This window comes from Cygnus olor, chromosome 6, assembly GCF_009769625.2.
Source record: "Cygnus olor isolate bCygOlo1 chromosome 6, bCygOlo1.pri.v2, whole genome shotgun sequence".
NCBI lineage: Eukaryota > Metazoa > Chordata > Aves > Anseriformes > Anatidae > Cygnus > Cygnus olor.
In genome coordinates, this window is record NC_049174.1 from 20,424,037 (window position 1) to 20,441,305 (window position 17,269).

The 17,269-nt window shown below is 42.4% G+C and overlaps 1 protein-coding gene and 1 long non-coding RNA gene across 4 annotated transcripts in view; one reads left to right on the plus strand and one right to left on the minus strand.

Moving 5' to 3' along the window:
- Positions 1–193: 193 nt before the first annotated feature.
- Positions 194–5,234, minus strand: LOC121072340. The gene is made up of 3 exons (XR_005821134.1): positions 4,950–5,234; positions 4,641–4,737; positions 194–329 (listed from the first exon to the last, which is right to left on the minus strand). It is a non-coding gene; the product is annotated as an uncharacterized LOC121072340 (long non-coding RNA).
- A 5,632-nt stretch (positions 5,235–10,866) lies between these two features.
- STK39 (serine/threonine kinase 39) overlaps positions 10,867–17,269 on the plus strand; it is a 92,833-nt gene continuing 86,430 nt past the window's right edge. For 2 of the 3 annotated variants that reach the window (XM_040561224.1, XM_040561225.1), the window contains exon 1: positions 13,620–14,037. In XM_040561224.1, the coding sequence (XP_040417158.1) occupies positions 13,635–14,037 (403 nt within the window). In that variant the 5' untranslated portion in view covers positions 13,620–13,634. Of the gene's footprint in view, positions 10,953–13,619; positions 14,038–17,269 lie in introns of those variants that run through there. The other variant, XM_040561227.1, reaches the window with a different exon arrangement.

Here is a 17,269-nt window from a genome sequence, read left to right on the forward strand (position 1 = left end):
ACTCCAGGAATGCCTGGTGCAGTGCTGACACCTCTGTCTCAAAGAGGCTGAATGAACAGCCTCCAGGCAAGGGAACCCAATGGGGGCCAAATCCAGCCTCCTGATGCCTTAAGCAGTAGCTCCCGTGACCATTGGCGTATCTCATCACAGTGTACCATAGGACAATGAATCCACTTAATGTTTTGCTCACTTGCCTGTGCCTCAGCTTGCTCCCTCCCCACTAAGATAGGAGGAATGGGCTTTCCTGGGAGACAGTGGGTGTCTGATATCCAGCCCTCTGGGCTCTGTGGACTCTTTGAAGTTTGAAGGCAGGCTCTGCATTGGAGTATCTTTTTGAAGAGGAAAATAAAGTATTAGAGATATTTTAAACAAATCACTCTTCATACCAAATGTTGTACCTGAAGACAGATAAACTGTGGAAGGATTTAGTTTTTGGTATGCCAGCATGGTAGTGGGCTGACTTTTTTTTACATTTCCAAAGAGCTTTGCAAAACAACTAGTTAATCCTCCAAAGTGGAGGTTCAGAAGGTGATGAGGCAATTTCAGTAACCTGAAACTTCTCATAGTGTCTTAATACTAACAATCAATGTGGTTTTGCAATTCTCTTACAAAAAATGTTTTTTTTTTTACTGCACTGTATACCAACCACATTACATTGTACATTCATTATGCATACTTATATACCCAAGGGAATTAAACTGGTGTGAATGAATAAACTGAAAACTTTCTTGATCAAGAAAATATTCAGTGATTCTCTCTCTGTTCTCTCTTCCTGTGTATTTGAGTATAAACTTTTACAAGACTTGGTTGAAAGATGTAGAATTTAGATGTCCTTTCTGGTTAAAAGAAAATGTTTTAGACAGTAGTTCTCAGCACTCAAATTCTGCTGTTAATTTCTAACTGATTTGTAAAGATAAATGCCTGGAAAGACAAGGAATGATAACTTAAACAACAGCAGGTAAGATGATGAGAATGGGAGAAAGACTATAAATAAGTGAAATAGTGGTGGACTGAACAAACACGGAGAGAAACTTTTTGTTGACAAGTAATTTCTGCCTGCCCTTCCCACCTCACCTGGTTGTGTTCCAGAACTTCGAAGAGACAGGTACAGCTACCAACTGTCTGAATTCCAGCATGTGGCAAGAATCTTTAAAGATGTTACTGTAATTATACAACCAACCACTGAATTTTTCAGTTTGATCACAGTGAAGAACTACAGCACATCTAGTACAAATGTTAACCTCCATCAGCTTCTCTTCACATTCTATAGCACCTGTGAAGTCAAGGAGAACTTCTACTTTGACTGCAGGTCCTACCAACAGCTCCTATCCTTTGCAAACTGGAACTCCCAACAGACAAAGCAGACTTAAAATGAAACCACAGCATTTCCAGGGCCCTGAGTGCACCACCAGGGAGGGTCCCCTTGCAGGGGTTTTGCTGTCTGTGCTCAAGGCCAGCTCCGATACAGCCTGGACCAGATTCCTGTGAGAACAGTGAGGAGCACTCCTGGAGCCTCTGGTCCTGCATCTGACCTCAAGCCTTTGCCTAAACTGCATTGTAGATTAGCCTGTGCCAGGCTTGTTCTTCTTTATCTCTTGCCCTGCTGCCTGGGCTTCCTAGCTTCACCTTGGACCTGCCCTGTCCCTGCAGACTCACCTGGCGGCCGTCGGACCATTGGCCATTCCTGGCTGCCATCCCTGGGCCTGCCCCCTTGCCTGGCCAGATCCTGACAGGCTGCGGCCTACTGGGCCGCCGCTGCCCCTGCTGCCTCTCAGCACCTGCGGGCCTGGCTCACCTGCCCTCATGGAGTTGCCCAGCCCAGGCACCTTCCAAAAATGCTTTAAGTCTCAGAATATATCCAAAGTTAAAAGCAAAACAAGATGTATTCTCTCTTGCATGCACCTAAATGTGTGTGTGCTTCCCCTTCAATCCGTGATAAAGCCCATATAAAGCCCATGGGAAAAGTAATCAAAGTACATGGAAGAGTAAGGAGTGGTTGTAAAGCAATGGCGGGATAAAGATACGAGATCCTATCTTTTACAGAACACTGATACTGCTAGAAAGAATTAAGAAGGCTTTTGTACATATAGGCTTGCTTCAGTTCTGGAGCAGAATCACTAAAATTCTGGCAAATATATGTAGGGATTGACTATTTGGAGTTTAAGCTTCTTAAACAATTGAGGGAAAAGGATAATTGGCACCTGTGAGGCACAGAAGCCTGACAGCAAGGCGGGAAGCAGTGATGTTGTCAGGGCTGTAGGATATAGAGTTAGTAGCTCTGGAACAACAGCAGGCTCTGTACAGCAAAAATGATCTGTACTGAATTTATGATTTTTAATATGTAGCAAAATTATTTAGTGCTCTTCCTAGGCTCATCTTTGGAAAGCAGCCCAGGCTAAGAGCTGAGAGGTCAGAGCTGGAGTGACAGTTCCATGAAAAACATTCTTCTTGTAGGTAAGGGAGTGCTTCCATCCCTGAGTGTCCCTGCTTCTGATCAGTGTCTATCTCCAAGTTTCCTGTGTCTGCTTCAGAACTGAAGAAGTTGTGACCTAAAAACTTGTCTTTCCTCTTCGTCTCCCCAACAATATCAATTAGAATGATATGAGATATTACTCCCTCCCACAGCCTTGTTTCTGAGAGTATAAAGAGATATATAAGGTATATTCTAACAAAACGTCACTGACTCCGTACTTAGTATAAGTAGCAAAAAGATGTAGACATCCACCTGCTAAAAATAATTTAAGCTTCTGCAAATTGCTTAGACAGCCGAACTTCCAAGCAAAGTGTAGGCGAGAGTGGGAATTAAAAATTAACGTACAAATCTAGAAACTGGCAATCTGCAAGTGAGATAGGCCCCTTTGCCTCTGTGATTATAGGCTGTATCTAGCCCTGTCATCTGAGTGAGTGTCAGCTGCTTTAAAATTAGTTCATTGTCTTCTTGCAGTTTGGGGCTGCTGTTAAATGATGCTTTGTGGCAGTCTCAGCAGAGGTACTGGAGACTGATGAGGTGATAAGAGTTTGAGATAGTGTTGACTCTGCAGCCTGGGAAAGCCTGCTGTCTGTTTGTGGTAATTGTCTTGTTCCATTATCCATCTAGCATCCATGCTAGTCAGCTTGGCAACTTTTGGGGGGCACAAGGTTAAAAATGCTTCAAAACTTGAGAAAACAGGCTCTTTCTGTTATGATATCTCTCATTTGAAAGTAATAGTCCTTTGGATTTGTCTGGCTTGCTTCTACAAAAGAACTTATAATTCATCAAGCGAGTGGAAATGTCACCTGAACGTTGCTGAGGAATACGAGATCAGCACTAATACAAATCAATACTGGTTACTTTCCTGATTCATAATGTGTGTGTCAGGTTGCAATTCCCCTGGCTGAAGGCAGCCGGCCGGACATGTTTATCTAGTAGCACACAGTCAGTGTGGGATCTCCAGAATAAAAGATTTCCATTTAAAAGTAATGGTGAATTTTGAACCCTGAGATTCATTCAGAGATCTCATGTTGTCATTGGTGTGTACAGATGTTGGATACATGGTTGGATATGTTTTGTGAGAAAACAGACCTAATGGTGATGGTAGCTGAACAGCACTATTTCCAGCTCAGGGTCCATGACATCAGGGGCAGTTTCCCGAAGTGTCTCATCATTCATAAGATGATGTTTCTTTTGTTGTACTGATGCCAGGGAGCATTAAAACACCTTGGCTGAGTCCTGGACTTCTTGTGAGGCACCTTTAGATTTTCTGTGAATACAACTGTCAAATTATTTTTTTTTCTTTTCTTTTTTGGGGGGTAAAAAACTTTTAAATGGATTTAAATTCTTTCTCCTGCTTTTCGACTAGTATATATACCAGTGCTTCACAGAAGTTGCACAGTTGAATAAATGCTTTGTCAGAATTCGTCAGAGCAGCTTTGAAGACGACTAGTACTATCTGCAGTAGAAATGTGAATTTAAACAAACAAAACCAAAACTATTTTATTCATATTGTGGAAAAATCTTCTGTGAGCTTGGAGTCATTAATTCACTTTTCAGCTCAGAATCTAAGACCCTTATTAAGTCTTATTTTTTGATTTAAAGCATTCAGCAGACAACATCTGAATCTAAAAAAAGAGCATTTTCTGATTTATATATAGATAAGTATACATATACTGCTGTTTAATTGTTCAATACAACATTCAGACAGTAAATAGTGTCAGGGAATATCGATAAATAGGATATAGTAAGTGTGAAAATAAACCTTTTCTATTGTTTGCTCCATTAAAATGGAAGCATTTTACCGCAGCAGAAGAAATATGTCTTGCAAATATTGTAACTCCTACATATTTGTGTTTAATTATTACTCTGTTTCAAGCAGCAAAAAATGCTCTTATATAACTTTGGAAGTACATTTGTGGGAGAGACAACAAAAACCCTGTATGTATTATCACTTGTTAGGAGTCTTGGGAGAATTAATGAGAAAGAACTGGTATGTATTTTTAGTCTGACAAAGCAGCAAAGGAAATACTCCTTTCCCTTCTCATTATTAAAGGCCACTATGTTTCTGCCTATTAGAGAAAAACTGTGAGGTGTAAAAGCAGGTACAAAACCTGTCTGGTCTTCCTTAACCATGTTATTAATAGATTCTTGGAATACAGTCAGTTACCTGCTTGCTGAAAACCTTGTAGCAGGCAAAGGAGTTCCTGCCCTTCAGCTGGGGTGGCATAAGTGATCATGCCCGTTCTAGTGCTTCAACTTCCTTTCTGGAAAACATTTACAAATAAAAAGGTATTTTTAAAATTTGCAGGTGATACCCAGAACCTACCTGTATGGCTTAGAGATGAAAAATGATATTTAGTGATTCTCAGCTGAAATATCACTGCCGCTGTTGATAAGGAAAATTCATTTGTTCTGCTTGCTCTGTGTCAGGGGATTTGGTGATCTTGCCTCAGCTCTGCAACGAAACAATACTTACATCTCATTCTGTAGCATCTGGTCTCCCTCCTTTCTGGGTTTGGAGCCATTATGTTCCTTTCACTGTCTCTGGCTGGAGTGGTAACCCTGGCTGTCATCTCTGATATCTACAATGATTTATTTCCATTTTTGTCTGTTTCAAAGCAGCATTCATTCCCAGGGACTCACCACCCTTGCTATTTGAGGTTTTCTATTTCTTTGTAGTTTTGCATATCCCATTTTTTTCTTCTGCCTCCAGCTTCCCCCGTTATTAGTATTCCGGTTTGGAGTTTTTTGTGAAAAATGTCTGTAGGTTACCAACAATGATTCATTGTTAGAACTGCTAAATTATAGTCTGCACTATTAAGTAACAGGATATGGCATCAATGGAACAGAATGTGATGCTGTCACTATAGTCCCTTTCAGTATGGATGGTATTACTTTAAAAAGACTTTCAGCTATCTTGTTGAATTGGAAGAAAAAGACACCAACTTTGCTGTGACATGCTCAGACTTGTGCCACACAAATTGCAACCTAGAATGTTTATCCAGCGAAACGACTCTGACTTTGTCAATCAGCTGCTTAGCTGAGATACTCCTCTAGCATATCTGTTCCAGGAAATTGAGAATATTAAATTATATGTTTTTGCCATCAACATACACAAGCCTATGAAGGATTTCACCAGTGCCTTTTTTTCTCGTCACCAAGCTACTCTTTTGGTTTCACTGAAGTTTTGTCTGTGGCACATCACAAACCTCCACAGTATATCTAATAACACAGAAGCTACAATGAGGCCAATATAAAATTTTACTAGCTCTTTTGTTTACTTTTTAAATTCACATGTAGCCTATAATTTTTAATACACTTTTTTTCTCTAACATTTTACAGATCAGCATTCTGCTGTCTAAAAACAAAGTTGACATTGGGTTGGGATCTTGCTCCAGAATTGGTAGGTGCAGCTGGGCACCTCCTGTCCCTAACTGTGTTAATGGCCTTAACCTTATAAGCTTTGCTCTTCAGGTGTATTTTTGGCAATTACAGTTCACATTTTGCTTGACAGTATTTTTTTTTTTTTAAATCTAATCTTTATTTAAGTACCTGCCTCTTGCTTTTGTCCAGTCATGGAAGCAAAGGCTTTCCCAGCATTTATTTGTTTTCTATATGTTAGGTATTGTTCTCGTTCATGCTACTGCTGTCAGAACTACCTGCAAGTCATCCTTGATTTTGAGCTTTGCTACCCTTCTTCCTGCAGGGCTATGATGGTTCTCAGCCCTGTGTGGAATATCAGGCTGTTTTCCATTGTCTGCAGATTTCTTCCTGGAGTGAACAACTTCAGTTGCTTCAGTGTGCCAGCAGGCTAGCCAAGATTTTGGGCTCCTGAAAGACTTGGAATGAAGTTTTTGTTCATAACCTGAACCAGTGTAGGAGACCAGATTAACTTCCTACATTTGCACAGCTTAAACAGGTTGCATATTCCCTTATAAATTCACTTTCCTTTTGTATTGTAAGGTTACAGGACATTGCACTTTTACATTTCAAATATATGCATAGTGCATTGCTCAAGTCTGTGTAATGCAAGTTTGTAGTAAACTTATTCTAAGTAAACAGTTTCTGATATGCATGATGCGTTAAAGAGATTTTAGTTACTATAGGGAATCAGGTTATACTACAAGAGTTGTGTTTTTTTTTTCTCTTTTTTCTTTTTTTCTTTTTTTTTCTTTTCACTGACCCTGCAGATTCAGATGAAAGCTCTGTTTAAGTATTTTCCTGTTGTATTTTGCCTGGTCAGATTTTCAGCTGTCCCAGAGCTTCCAGCTGCCCAGTTCTTCACATCAAATACTAATCTTGCCTTTCGTTGTTATCTAGCAATATTTACCCTGGGCCCTACACATTCCAGAGAGAGCTGTGATGACTCCCATTGCTCTGGGTGTGTGGAAATAGAATATCCGCTCCCATACAGCTCTCTCTGGTGCCACTCAAAGATCAAATGCCAGAACTACATCAATTCAGCTGATGCTTTGTGTAACTGGCATGACCTACATCAGTGAGTACTTTCATACCAGAACGATGCCACGTGATGGTGTAATCACTGGTAAGACAAAGCTGTGCCCATGCTAGGACTTGTTTACCAACAGAGGAAAAGCTGCATTTGACTGGCACCATTTCCAAATATGTTTTTGTGTGGAAAAATTCTGCTTTTATATTAGAACAATAACTGCCCTTTCATAAGCAAAACAATCAGAACTAGTGAAAGCAGAGTTTTTACTGCTGTAAATAGTTTTGTAAGGGTAATCATACAGGTCAGAGCACCAGCTCAGAGCTCTGACTTTCATAGCTGTATTTGCAGAGGAAATACATGAAAGGCTATGAAAGCAAAACCTGCTCATACCAGGCTATCTGATTTTCACATACTGTATTGATTGACTCTACTGTATTGGTAATGATTGAAACAAAATTAGGAGTGCTTTCTTGGAATGTTATACCACTAGTATGTACTAAATGTCGGGCTTTTATTTCTGTGAAAAAATGTCTATTGGTGGTGTTTTGTTTGTTTTAATAATATGCCAGTAAAACTGAAAATTAGGTTGTATCTAACCTGCCTATTTTCTGTTTCTTCTGTAGTAAAAGCAGTGTTAAAACATTTAGATTTCTGTCACTCACGGATAAATTGGACTTTTAAAGAAACCATAAGAACAGTAAAACATGCATTAAAAAATAATGTTGTTTATACTGTTACATTTGAAAACTCAATTTCTTCAATTAAAAAATGGTGCAAGGCCCAAAACAATTGGTAAAGGTCTTTTAAAGAAGGCTAAAATGCAAATATGAGTCAACATTTTTTTTTTCTTTTCTACTGTGAACAGTTAAGGATATTATTGCTGTACATTTTAGCTTTTTTTTTTTTTTACAGGTGGAAGAGAAGGCAATTATAGTATTTAGGAATCTTACAGCATTCTCACTGTTCTGAGGAAGAGAGATTTTTCTTTAGATTTGAGTTCTACTTTTAATGTCTTAGCTGTCATTTTAACCTTCCTGGAGTGGACTACTCATTTCCTACAGGACTTTCGTTTCAGGCACTATTTCATAGCTTGCCTTGTTACTGGGAAGCTTTGTGAGCTTTGCCTGATAAATAGGAAAGGATGTCAATTTTTGACCTTTCCCCTTTGGGTAGATTGCCATGTTTCAGTGCTTTCTCAGGCTAGAAGGAATTAAAGCAATAGGCACCTTTCCAAATCTGGATCTGCAGCTCTGCTGAGAGTGCTTCTGCTCTGCACTGCTGCTCTGGCTGTTAATGGTGGGTGTAGGGAGCACTCAACACATGAAGCACTGGAGGCTTCTCGGTGCTAAGCCCTTGTTGCCAGGGCTGCATGCACTCCAGTGGTGTTTGCAACCCCTTTCCCTCCAAGGTTGAGGAGCTCCGCCCGTCCTCCAAAAGCAGAACAAGCTGCCTTGAGAGATAGGAGCCTGAGCTTTTTAGGATGCTTGAGCTACACTAGGAATCTAGTTGAATTACTCGAGGGGAAACTTCGCCAGCGGCTCTGGACAGCTTTATTTCTCATTTGTAAATCATAATGCTGGAAAGAAATCATAAAATATGAGAAAAGCTTATTTTATTTTTAACTGCCATTTTGATTTCCCAGAAGGCACTGACCACTGCCCACCAGTACCGACCCCAAGTTTTCCATTAGAAAAAAAATATGGTAATTTTAAAAGTCATCACAAATATCTGTTTAATAGTTGGGTTTCATATACAGGCATACTTACAGCTTTTAGATTACAAAACGATTTCAGCTTATATCCCTTAAAGTAAAAGTAAAACATTTTATTTTTAGTGTTTCAATCCCAAGAGCTCAAGCACTTTACAAACATTGCTGAATTGAAGTTTGCAGCTTTCCAGTAAAGTATGAACTGTTCTTTTCCTGATATTATAAATGGAAAATGCGGAAAGGCTAGGGTCATTTACTCAAGCAATGAATAGCCTTTTATAATGAAGTTATTTGCTTAGGATTTACTGTCATTCCATAACCATCTAACAAATCTAAAACTGTGCTCTCGTTGAAATGGTACCATGTCCTGTTCTCCACTTTTGGCCACAGTTTGTCATGCCTCTCCAGTTCATCCTCTCTCTCACTCATTTGGCTGCCTGGTAGACTAGCTAATTTTTTTTTCAGCTGAACCAAACTGGGAATTAGCAATCAGCCTGATCTCGCTGTGAGACTGTGTGAAATCTCATCCTTAGAAAATGCATTATAGTCCTAGTTTTGCTACAGATTTCTTGTACGACCTTTAGCAAATCCCTTAAGCTCTCTGTTTCCAGCTGTAAAATTCAGATAATTGTATTCCCCAGCCTTTCAGTATGTGAATATTAATTTATTAATATGCATGAGACATTCATACCCCACAGTCATGAAAGCCATGGAAGCTCCTAGATCAACATATTTATGTTTTTATCCATCCACAGCCAGGGAGAGGTCATTTCTGTTAAAAGCCTCAGTAAACCAGACACTCCCATAACATCTTAATAATATTAAACTGGAATTCAAAAGCAACATTAATCTTTAGTTCATTGTCATCTTCATGGTGACTGTATCCTAAAATCATCATAGCAGAAATTATGATTCCTGCAAGTTCCAAAAAGTGTATGTTGCCAAAAGGCTATTGTTGTCAATGCATGACTAACTGCTGTGTAAATATTCTGAATGTATACAGAATTTTGAATTTGGAATGTTTGAAATATATAATCATTGGTGTACCATCATGATGTAGGTAATGAGCCACCAATGCTTACGGTGCTGGACTGAGCCAGTCATCTTTAAACTGGTGATTTTCAATTTTGGCTGGCTTGGTAAAAGCAGCAGGTCAGCTGCAATATGTGTTCTCATGGTTTCATCTTAAAAACTGGATGGGGAAGATATGAAGATACAATTATCTTAATGGTGGTTCTACCATGCAATGCTAGCTGTGACATTGAAGAAATAGCTCGTATGAGACCATCTCCACTCTCCAGCTCTGCAAAGAAGCTTGCATAGGCTCCATTATTATTTTAAGTGGCTTCTTCAAAACACCCATCATGGTCCCTCTAGTTCAGAGCGGTTGAGACAAAGTTGTATTTCCTGTATCTATGGCCTGAAAAATAGGATGGTCAAAGAAGAAAATACTTAAGAAAAAGGTTTGGTGTTTTCATGAAAGAAAACAGGACTTCATTCTGTTTCTAATAGGAAAAGCCCTTAATCACAGCGGTAGGTATTGGGGCATATATATATATATTGGGGTATATATATATATATATATATATATATATATATATATATATTGGGGCATATATATATATATTGGGGTATAGCATATGAAGAAATAATTAAAAGGCCAATCTAACTACATAACAATGAACTGCAGCTTAATGATTACTGATTCAACAATCATTAATATCCAGAACACAAAATCTTACAGCCTGAGCTTAAGGAGGAAACTTGCTGAGCTTGCAAAGCTTTACAAAGAAGGGAGGTGGAGGAGGAGAAGAGACACAGACATCAAGGCCTTCAGCCTAAGAAAAAAAAAAAGGTAACTTGTTTTGTAAGGTCACTATGCCCTGAAAGATATTAACTTCAGTGAGATTTAGCAAAAGCAGAGCTGACACAGTGACTACTGAACCAAAGGTTTCCAGTGTATAAAGACCCTTTTTGTAATACATGTTGCCTAAAAGATACTAGTGCTTTTTGTGTTAGCCAAAACTAACCTAAACTACAAGCTCTAATGAAAGCAAGCATCCCAGTGACAATAATGGGTATGTTACCTGTTTAACTATATGTTTGCTAGAAGAAAAAGGGTGATTGAAAGCATTTAGTCCCCTACCATCAGCACCAGCTGCTGTTGTATCAGCCATTGTATCCAATGATGTCGTTTAAAAGCACAACCATTCCTCACTCCTATCAAATTAGAGGCTTTCAAACCTAAGGTACAAAATTGCAGGCAGCTGTGCTGTACCATGTGATGGTCATAACTGCAATATTAGGCCAATTTTTGGGTAAGAAGATGGCTTGGCTTTGCTTGCTTCTCTGAGGTAGAAGCGAAGATAGCTCTTTCCTGCTGTTTAAGTTTGTGCTAGTTTATATGGTTGTGGTTGCTGTGGGTTATGTGGCAGAAGGTTGTGCCTGCTGTTCTTCTTACTTTTATTTCTTTTTCTTCCCCTTTTGTCAGAAAAAAAGGATTGGGTGTGTGTTTCTAGTGGTATGTGTGATTGCTTGAGAGCCCTACTCCTTATGCTTATCTCTGAATTTATATAGGTATATTTATATTTAAGGCTAACTAATTGGTCACTTGTGTTACTGTGCACACAAGTGTTATTCTCAGTTAAATCCTTTAAAGCTACAGATCAAGCCAGAATTACTTTGCTCTAAACACTGTTGTTGTTCTGTCTTCATACCGTACTACTGGGGGCTACTGAAAGGTCTGAGCATTGTCTTAACTCTTCCCCATGGTGGCCTAAAAGGCTTTAAATAGCACTAGTTCTTCTTGTAGCCTGGCTATGTAAAATACTTCACTTTTGGAATCAATCACTTGGTGACTGGATTCAGTGGCTTAGAAAAATCAGTCCTACATTTTTGAAGCGTTTGGAAAGACCACACCATATTCAGACAGGATAGGACTGTTCTGAGCTGTCCTTGACTTGCAGAGCACTGACTGTGTAAGTGAGTCCTAGCTCTTTCTCTGGAATCTCCAAAATCTGCAGATAGCTATTTGTTCAATGTCTGAAAAGCATGATCAAACAATATTTCCTGTACTTCTTTAAGCAGCAGAGACTTTAATGTTGCAGGACTATGCCCGTACGTCTCCAGCAGGGGACCTGCTTCCAAAAGGCAGCTGGCCTACTAGCACAAACCAACTGCTTCAAGGTCTTGCTGTTGCTTTCTTTTGCATTATCGTACTCTGCTCTGGAACTTTGAGTGTTATCCAGATTGCACGGAGTATTTCCCACAGGTCCCACTGTTTGTTGAATTGCTATCCTGGAAAATTCTTCCTATAAAAGCTGCTAATTTCAAGAAATTGGGGAGTGCAGGTGCTCCCTAGAAATTACCAAAGTTGTGATTTTTGTCCCAGGACTAATAATGCTATGATGGTATCAGATACAAACCAGCAGTCTAGCTAGTGAAAGGGCAGGAGCATCACAGGAATTCATGGCTCAGGAACTGAAAACATCCCCCTGCCACCACCCGCAACAGCTGAGTACAGATGGAGGAGTTGGCTGTTTTCCATCATTAGTGAATAACCCATTTCTCTGTGCTGATTGATTTGCCCTATGCTGTCTTATTTTTTTTTCCATGCTATTGCTGGCAGAAAGGTCTTCTCTACTAACAACAAGTTTGTCTAGTTTTGGCATTGAGCTTAATATTGAATGACAATTTAATACTTCCTCTTCCAAGTCATGTTGACCTTTAGTTTTGTGGCAGATAATTTCTAATGTGTGTGTATATAAAAATATCTTAATTACTTTGCTTTTAAAAACTAGTTTGAGGGAAATCATCATTTCAGCCCAAAAGCATTTAATAATGATTTTTCTATTACTGGGGGGTCTCCGTACTGAGCTTAGCTCTTGCTTCTAAGAAAATAGAAGTTCAGTGCACAAATGAGTCCCCGTTTGCAAGTTGGTTATACACCTGTTGAAATGTTAAGCAATGATCGAAAATCTTGTTCATTATTCTGCTTTCTCAGCAACACAGTAAAATGTATCTTTTTGCTTCTAGTTACTGAAAGTCTTTACTAAATAAACTACATAAAGTTTAGTAAAAGAGGCTCATCCTGAATTGACCTAGGACTCAATTAAGTATTTAACAAGCTATGTGTATCTCTTTGTTATGGCTTGATATCACACTTCACCATGCTTTCTGACAATTTTGAGATTGAATTTTAATATTAACCAATGCTTGCTCTGAGAAGGTTCCTGCTCACATTTCCATTATTAGTTCCAATGACCTTAAATTCCTGCTGTAGTAGGAAGTGAAATTTTAAATCTATGCTGAAAATCTCTTCTTACCATTCTTTCAGATTTCCATAAGTCTTTTAATGCACAGCATTCAAAGTAGGCGTGAGACTGTAGACTGTACAAATAGCTCTCTTTTTCCTAAATTATTTCATAGTAAGTAAAATCCTGCTGGCATTATACAACAGCGGCACTATTGCTAAGAGGGTGGAAAAGTTTAAAAAATAAAATTCTATGTTAATATTATTAATAGCAGAGTTTCATCAGGGATTCTTAAAATCTGATCTCGCATAAGGGAAAGCAATAGAAAAGTTTAATTATGATCTTTGTTGGCACAGTTGTTGGAATCGCCGGGCTGTGGCTGGCCGAGGGGCCCGTCGCTCCTCCTCACCGCAGCTGGGGGAGCTGGGTCTGCCTGCGTTGAGGCCCTGCTACCTGTCCCCAAGGGCTGCTCGGCTCCAGGGGCCACCTCGCTGCTGCGCGGAGCCCTCAGAGCTGCCAACCCCCAGCGGCTTTCATGTCCTGAAATTCAAACACAACTGTGCGGCACCAGCGCCGGCGGCAGTAACGCTTGTATGCTCGGGCGATGTGCTCCAGCGATGCCTGCGTGCTGATGGTGCCGGCCTAACAGGTGCTCGCCAGCATCCCCGCAGCGGGGCTCAGCTTCCTCCGGGCCTCCCGGGGTGCGCCCGCGGCCCTCGGGGAGCCGGGCGATGGGCGAGGAGGAAGATGGCCGGAGACAGAGCGGGCGGGAGGCGCCGCCGGGGCCGCCTGAGGGGGCGCCGGGGCCGTGTGAGGGGGGCGCGGGCCGCGCTCCGCCGGCGGCCCAACCGCCGCTCCCCTCAGCGGCGAGGGGCGAGCGGCCGGGGCCGGCGGCGGCGCCCGCCTCTGCCTCCTCCCCCTCGGTGCCCTGCCTCCTCCCTCCGCCGGGCGGCCGGGAGGGAGCGCGGCCGAAAGGTGCTGCTGGAAGGGAAGTTTGAAGAAGGTCGCCGGGTGCCTGGGCGCTCCAGCAGCATCATGGCGGAGCCGGGCGAGTCGCCGGTCCACGTCCAGCAGCCCCAGGCGGCGCCTGCCGCCCCGGCCGTCGGCTGGCCCATCTGCAGGGACGCCTACGAGCTGCAGGAGGTCATCGGTCAGTGCGGCGGGGGAGCGGGGCCGGGGGTGCGGCGGGGGGATGCTGTGGGGGGGCGGCCGGCCCCCGGCGGGCTGGGGCTCGCTGGCTGCGGCGGATGCGCCCGGCACTGCGGTGGCGCCGCCGGCGGCTGCCGCAAACTTTATCCGCCCGGCGGCGGCCCCGGGGGGCGGCGGCTCCTTCTAGAAACCGCCGCGCCCCGCCCGGTGAGGCCCGGCCCGGCCCGGCCCGGCGTGGGGGATTCGCCCCGGTGTCCTGCGGGGCGGCGTCAGCCCCGCACCGAGCCGCGGTCTCCGCCGGGACCCCGGCAACTCTGCGGATGCGCGCCCGGCCGTGCGCGCAGCTGTACGTGCATCCGCTCCGATTAGTCTGCATTTTTCCGGTGGTTGGATGGGGGAGGTAGAGCTCACCCAGAGACCTGCTGCTGCATCGCCCTGACTTCCTTTTTGCTTTTCTTTTTTTCTTTCTGGTTTGCGTTTGAACACTGCCCTCTCCCCCCCCCACCGGTCGTTGTCGCCCCCCATCCAGCTCCCCGTGCCCCCGCGCCCGGCCGTGTGCTCCGGACGGGTTACAGCCCGGCTCACCCAGCTGTTTTTGTCCCGGTTTGCGGGGTGAGGCTTAGCCTGGCTGCCGCCCTCCTCCGCAGCCCCCTCCGCAGCGGGCTTGCTGCGGTGCGCTCTGTCTGTCTGTCTGGTCAGTGCGGATCACACGTGCTCCACCTTCATCCCATGTGTTTGGAGTTCTGCAGTGTGAAAAGGTGGCTGTGGTTAGCAGTACGTGGGATGGGAAGGTTTCTGTCTCCTGATCTACACGTTGCTTGTTGCTAATAAACTACTTTGGGAAAACTTGCTTTTATTTGTGCGTGACACTTTGAACTTGGAGCAGATACTGCAGGTGGTAAAGGCCCGATCTGACTGGGGTTGTTGTGTGTGCATGAGGGCATTTCGATGAAAAAATCCAGGAGTCTTGCCTGGTGATGCTGGTGGTAATCTTTGATATTGCACACCAATTGCTAATCACCGTCAGGCTAACGACAACCAGAATGCGCGTTGGTGATCGGGGCCGTGAGCTGTGGGTACCCAGTTTTGTTATTACGCTAGCTGTTTTCCATGAGCACAAACCAAACAGCTGAGAAGTTCTTCCTTGAAGTGGGGTGACTTGCTGTTGGCCCAGGTGATCCAAGTGCTTGTTTGCACTTCCTAGGCTGTGAGAAGGGATTAAGGAGGGCCGAGGGGCCAGGTGCTGGGTATCAATGGGTCCAGGGCGGTGACACACCTGAAGCGGCTCTTGATGAAGGCCCCACATAGGCACGCATTTGTTTTCCAGAGGCCTTTGTCTTGCTCAGCATGGGGATGGGTCTAAATTAGTCAAGCAGAAGCAATTCTACTGGTATAAGCTCTATCTTTGCTGAGGAGCAAGTCTTTCTTCTAAGTTTTTTTTTTTTTTAAAGAAAAAAGCATCAGAAAGTGTTGGATTAAGCCTTGTCTAGGGTTGCTTAGGGTGTGACGTGAGTCATATGAGTTATTTTAATAGTGGTTATTTTCTCTTGCAGTTCTGCAGAAGGGCTGGGTGAGAGTTCTTGAATGTCTTTCTCCTTTCCACTTACAAAGCCTGCATTTTTTTGTAGTGTAAATCATTTCTAAATAATAACTTTTAAGAATTCATCTATTATAAGGGTAGATGCTCATTGGAGTCACAAATACTTATCTGAAGGAGGCTTCATTGCTAGTTACTTACTGGTGCTATCAGATATCAATATTTCTGCAGTAAAGTGAATGACTAGTGAGGAAATTGAGGCCAGGTTGTGTTGAATTGGATCCTTAGTCATAGCAAACTTAGCTGGCTTGAGTTGAACTTTTACTAAGCTTAGGCTACATATGTGACTTTTTTTCTCAAATGCATTGAAGTTTATTTTGTATCGTGACAAATCTTATGATTAGTCTAATATATATTTTTTGCTTCAACATACTGGACACCATTAAATTTGGTCGCAATACTCTTAAAAATGGTAAAACAACCTGTAAATTCCATGCAGTTGACCAAATGTGGGCATAACATTCATCCAACATCTCCAGAATTGTTACTTTAATGAATTTCATGAGGGGTTCCTAAAGTATCTTTATATCTGAGGGAGGGGAGAATGGTCCAGCCTGACCTCAGCTCAGCAGCCATTCCTGTCCCTCTGCAGCAGCCGTGCCAGGGTCAAATGCCTTGTGAACGTGAGCAATACCATGCACCGCTGAAGCAGAGCCCTTCACCTGTGGAAAGCACTGCTTAGCTCTTCCTGAGGAATGGGGTTGAGTCCTCAGGGCTGGCTTCAGTTACAACAGCCATTCGCCACTTAAATGTGAAAAATAATGTATTGGAGTGTCTCTGTGGGCTTTGCAGGAGGAAAGGTACACAGGATGAGGTACTCCAGGATGTTTTTTCAGAGCACTTCACAAAAGAGTAAACTTTATATCATATGCTAATTAGTATACAAGGTGCAAAATGATTTCAATGAGCTGTTCTAGGGGGTGTTTAAAAGTTTGTGGTGATCCTAGGATAAAAAGTTAAAATCATCACTTGTCATATATGTTGTCTCCATCCTGTGGATTTAGTTGGTTGGAGAAATTTTACCCTCTTTCTCTATGAGAATGTGAATGCTTCTTATTGCTCATCTGTGCTTGGCCAAATGTAATTTTGAAAAGCAAGGCCACGTGGTATGGATGTCAAATGATATGGCTCTTCTGCCTTCCTTTCTCTGTTGCTTTTTTTTTTTTTTGCAGTGGTTAGGAGGTTCAAATGCCTGTAAAAGAGAATGCTAGCTGTAAGTTGCACTTCTTAGGAGATGTTATTTCATGTGTGTTTTATTTTTAAGGTTGTTAGCAAGTTATTTGTAAACTCTTGGTATGCAGTTTCATGATACATTTAATGTGCTGCAACAGGCAGCTGTTGAAAAGATCTCATTGATCTGACAGAAAACTAGTTCTTCTGCTGGGTTAGTTTTCGGTCAGATCAGGTTCCCTGTTTGATTTGCTGCATGGCTGATCTCATGGCAAGAAAAGGCTCTCCCTACTAATGTCTGTATCGAAATCTTTACTGAGGCAATAAGTTGTTCTGATTGCTGTCTGTAAATGTGTAGGATAGAGTTAAGAGATAAGGAAATCCTTGCATTAATTCAGATTGATACAGGCTGCATAAACCTACCCATTTAGAAATTAAAAGGGGACTGACTGTTTGGATGGTGAGG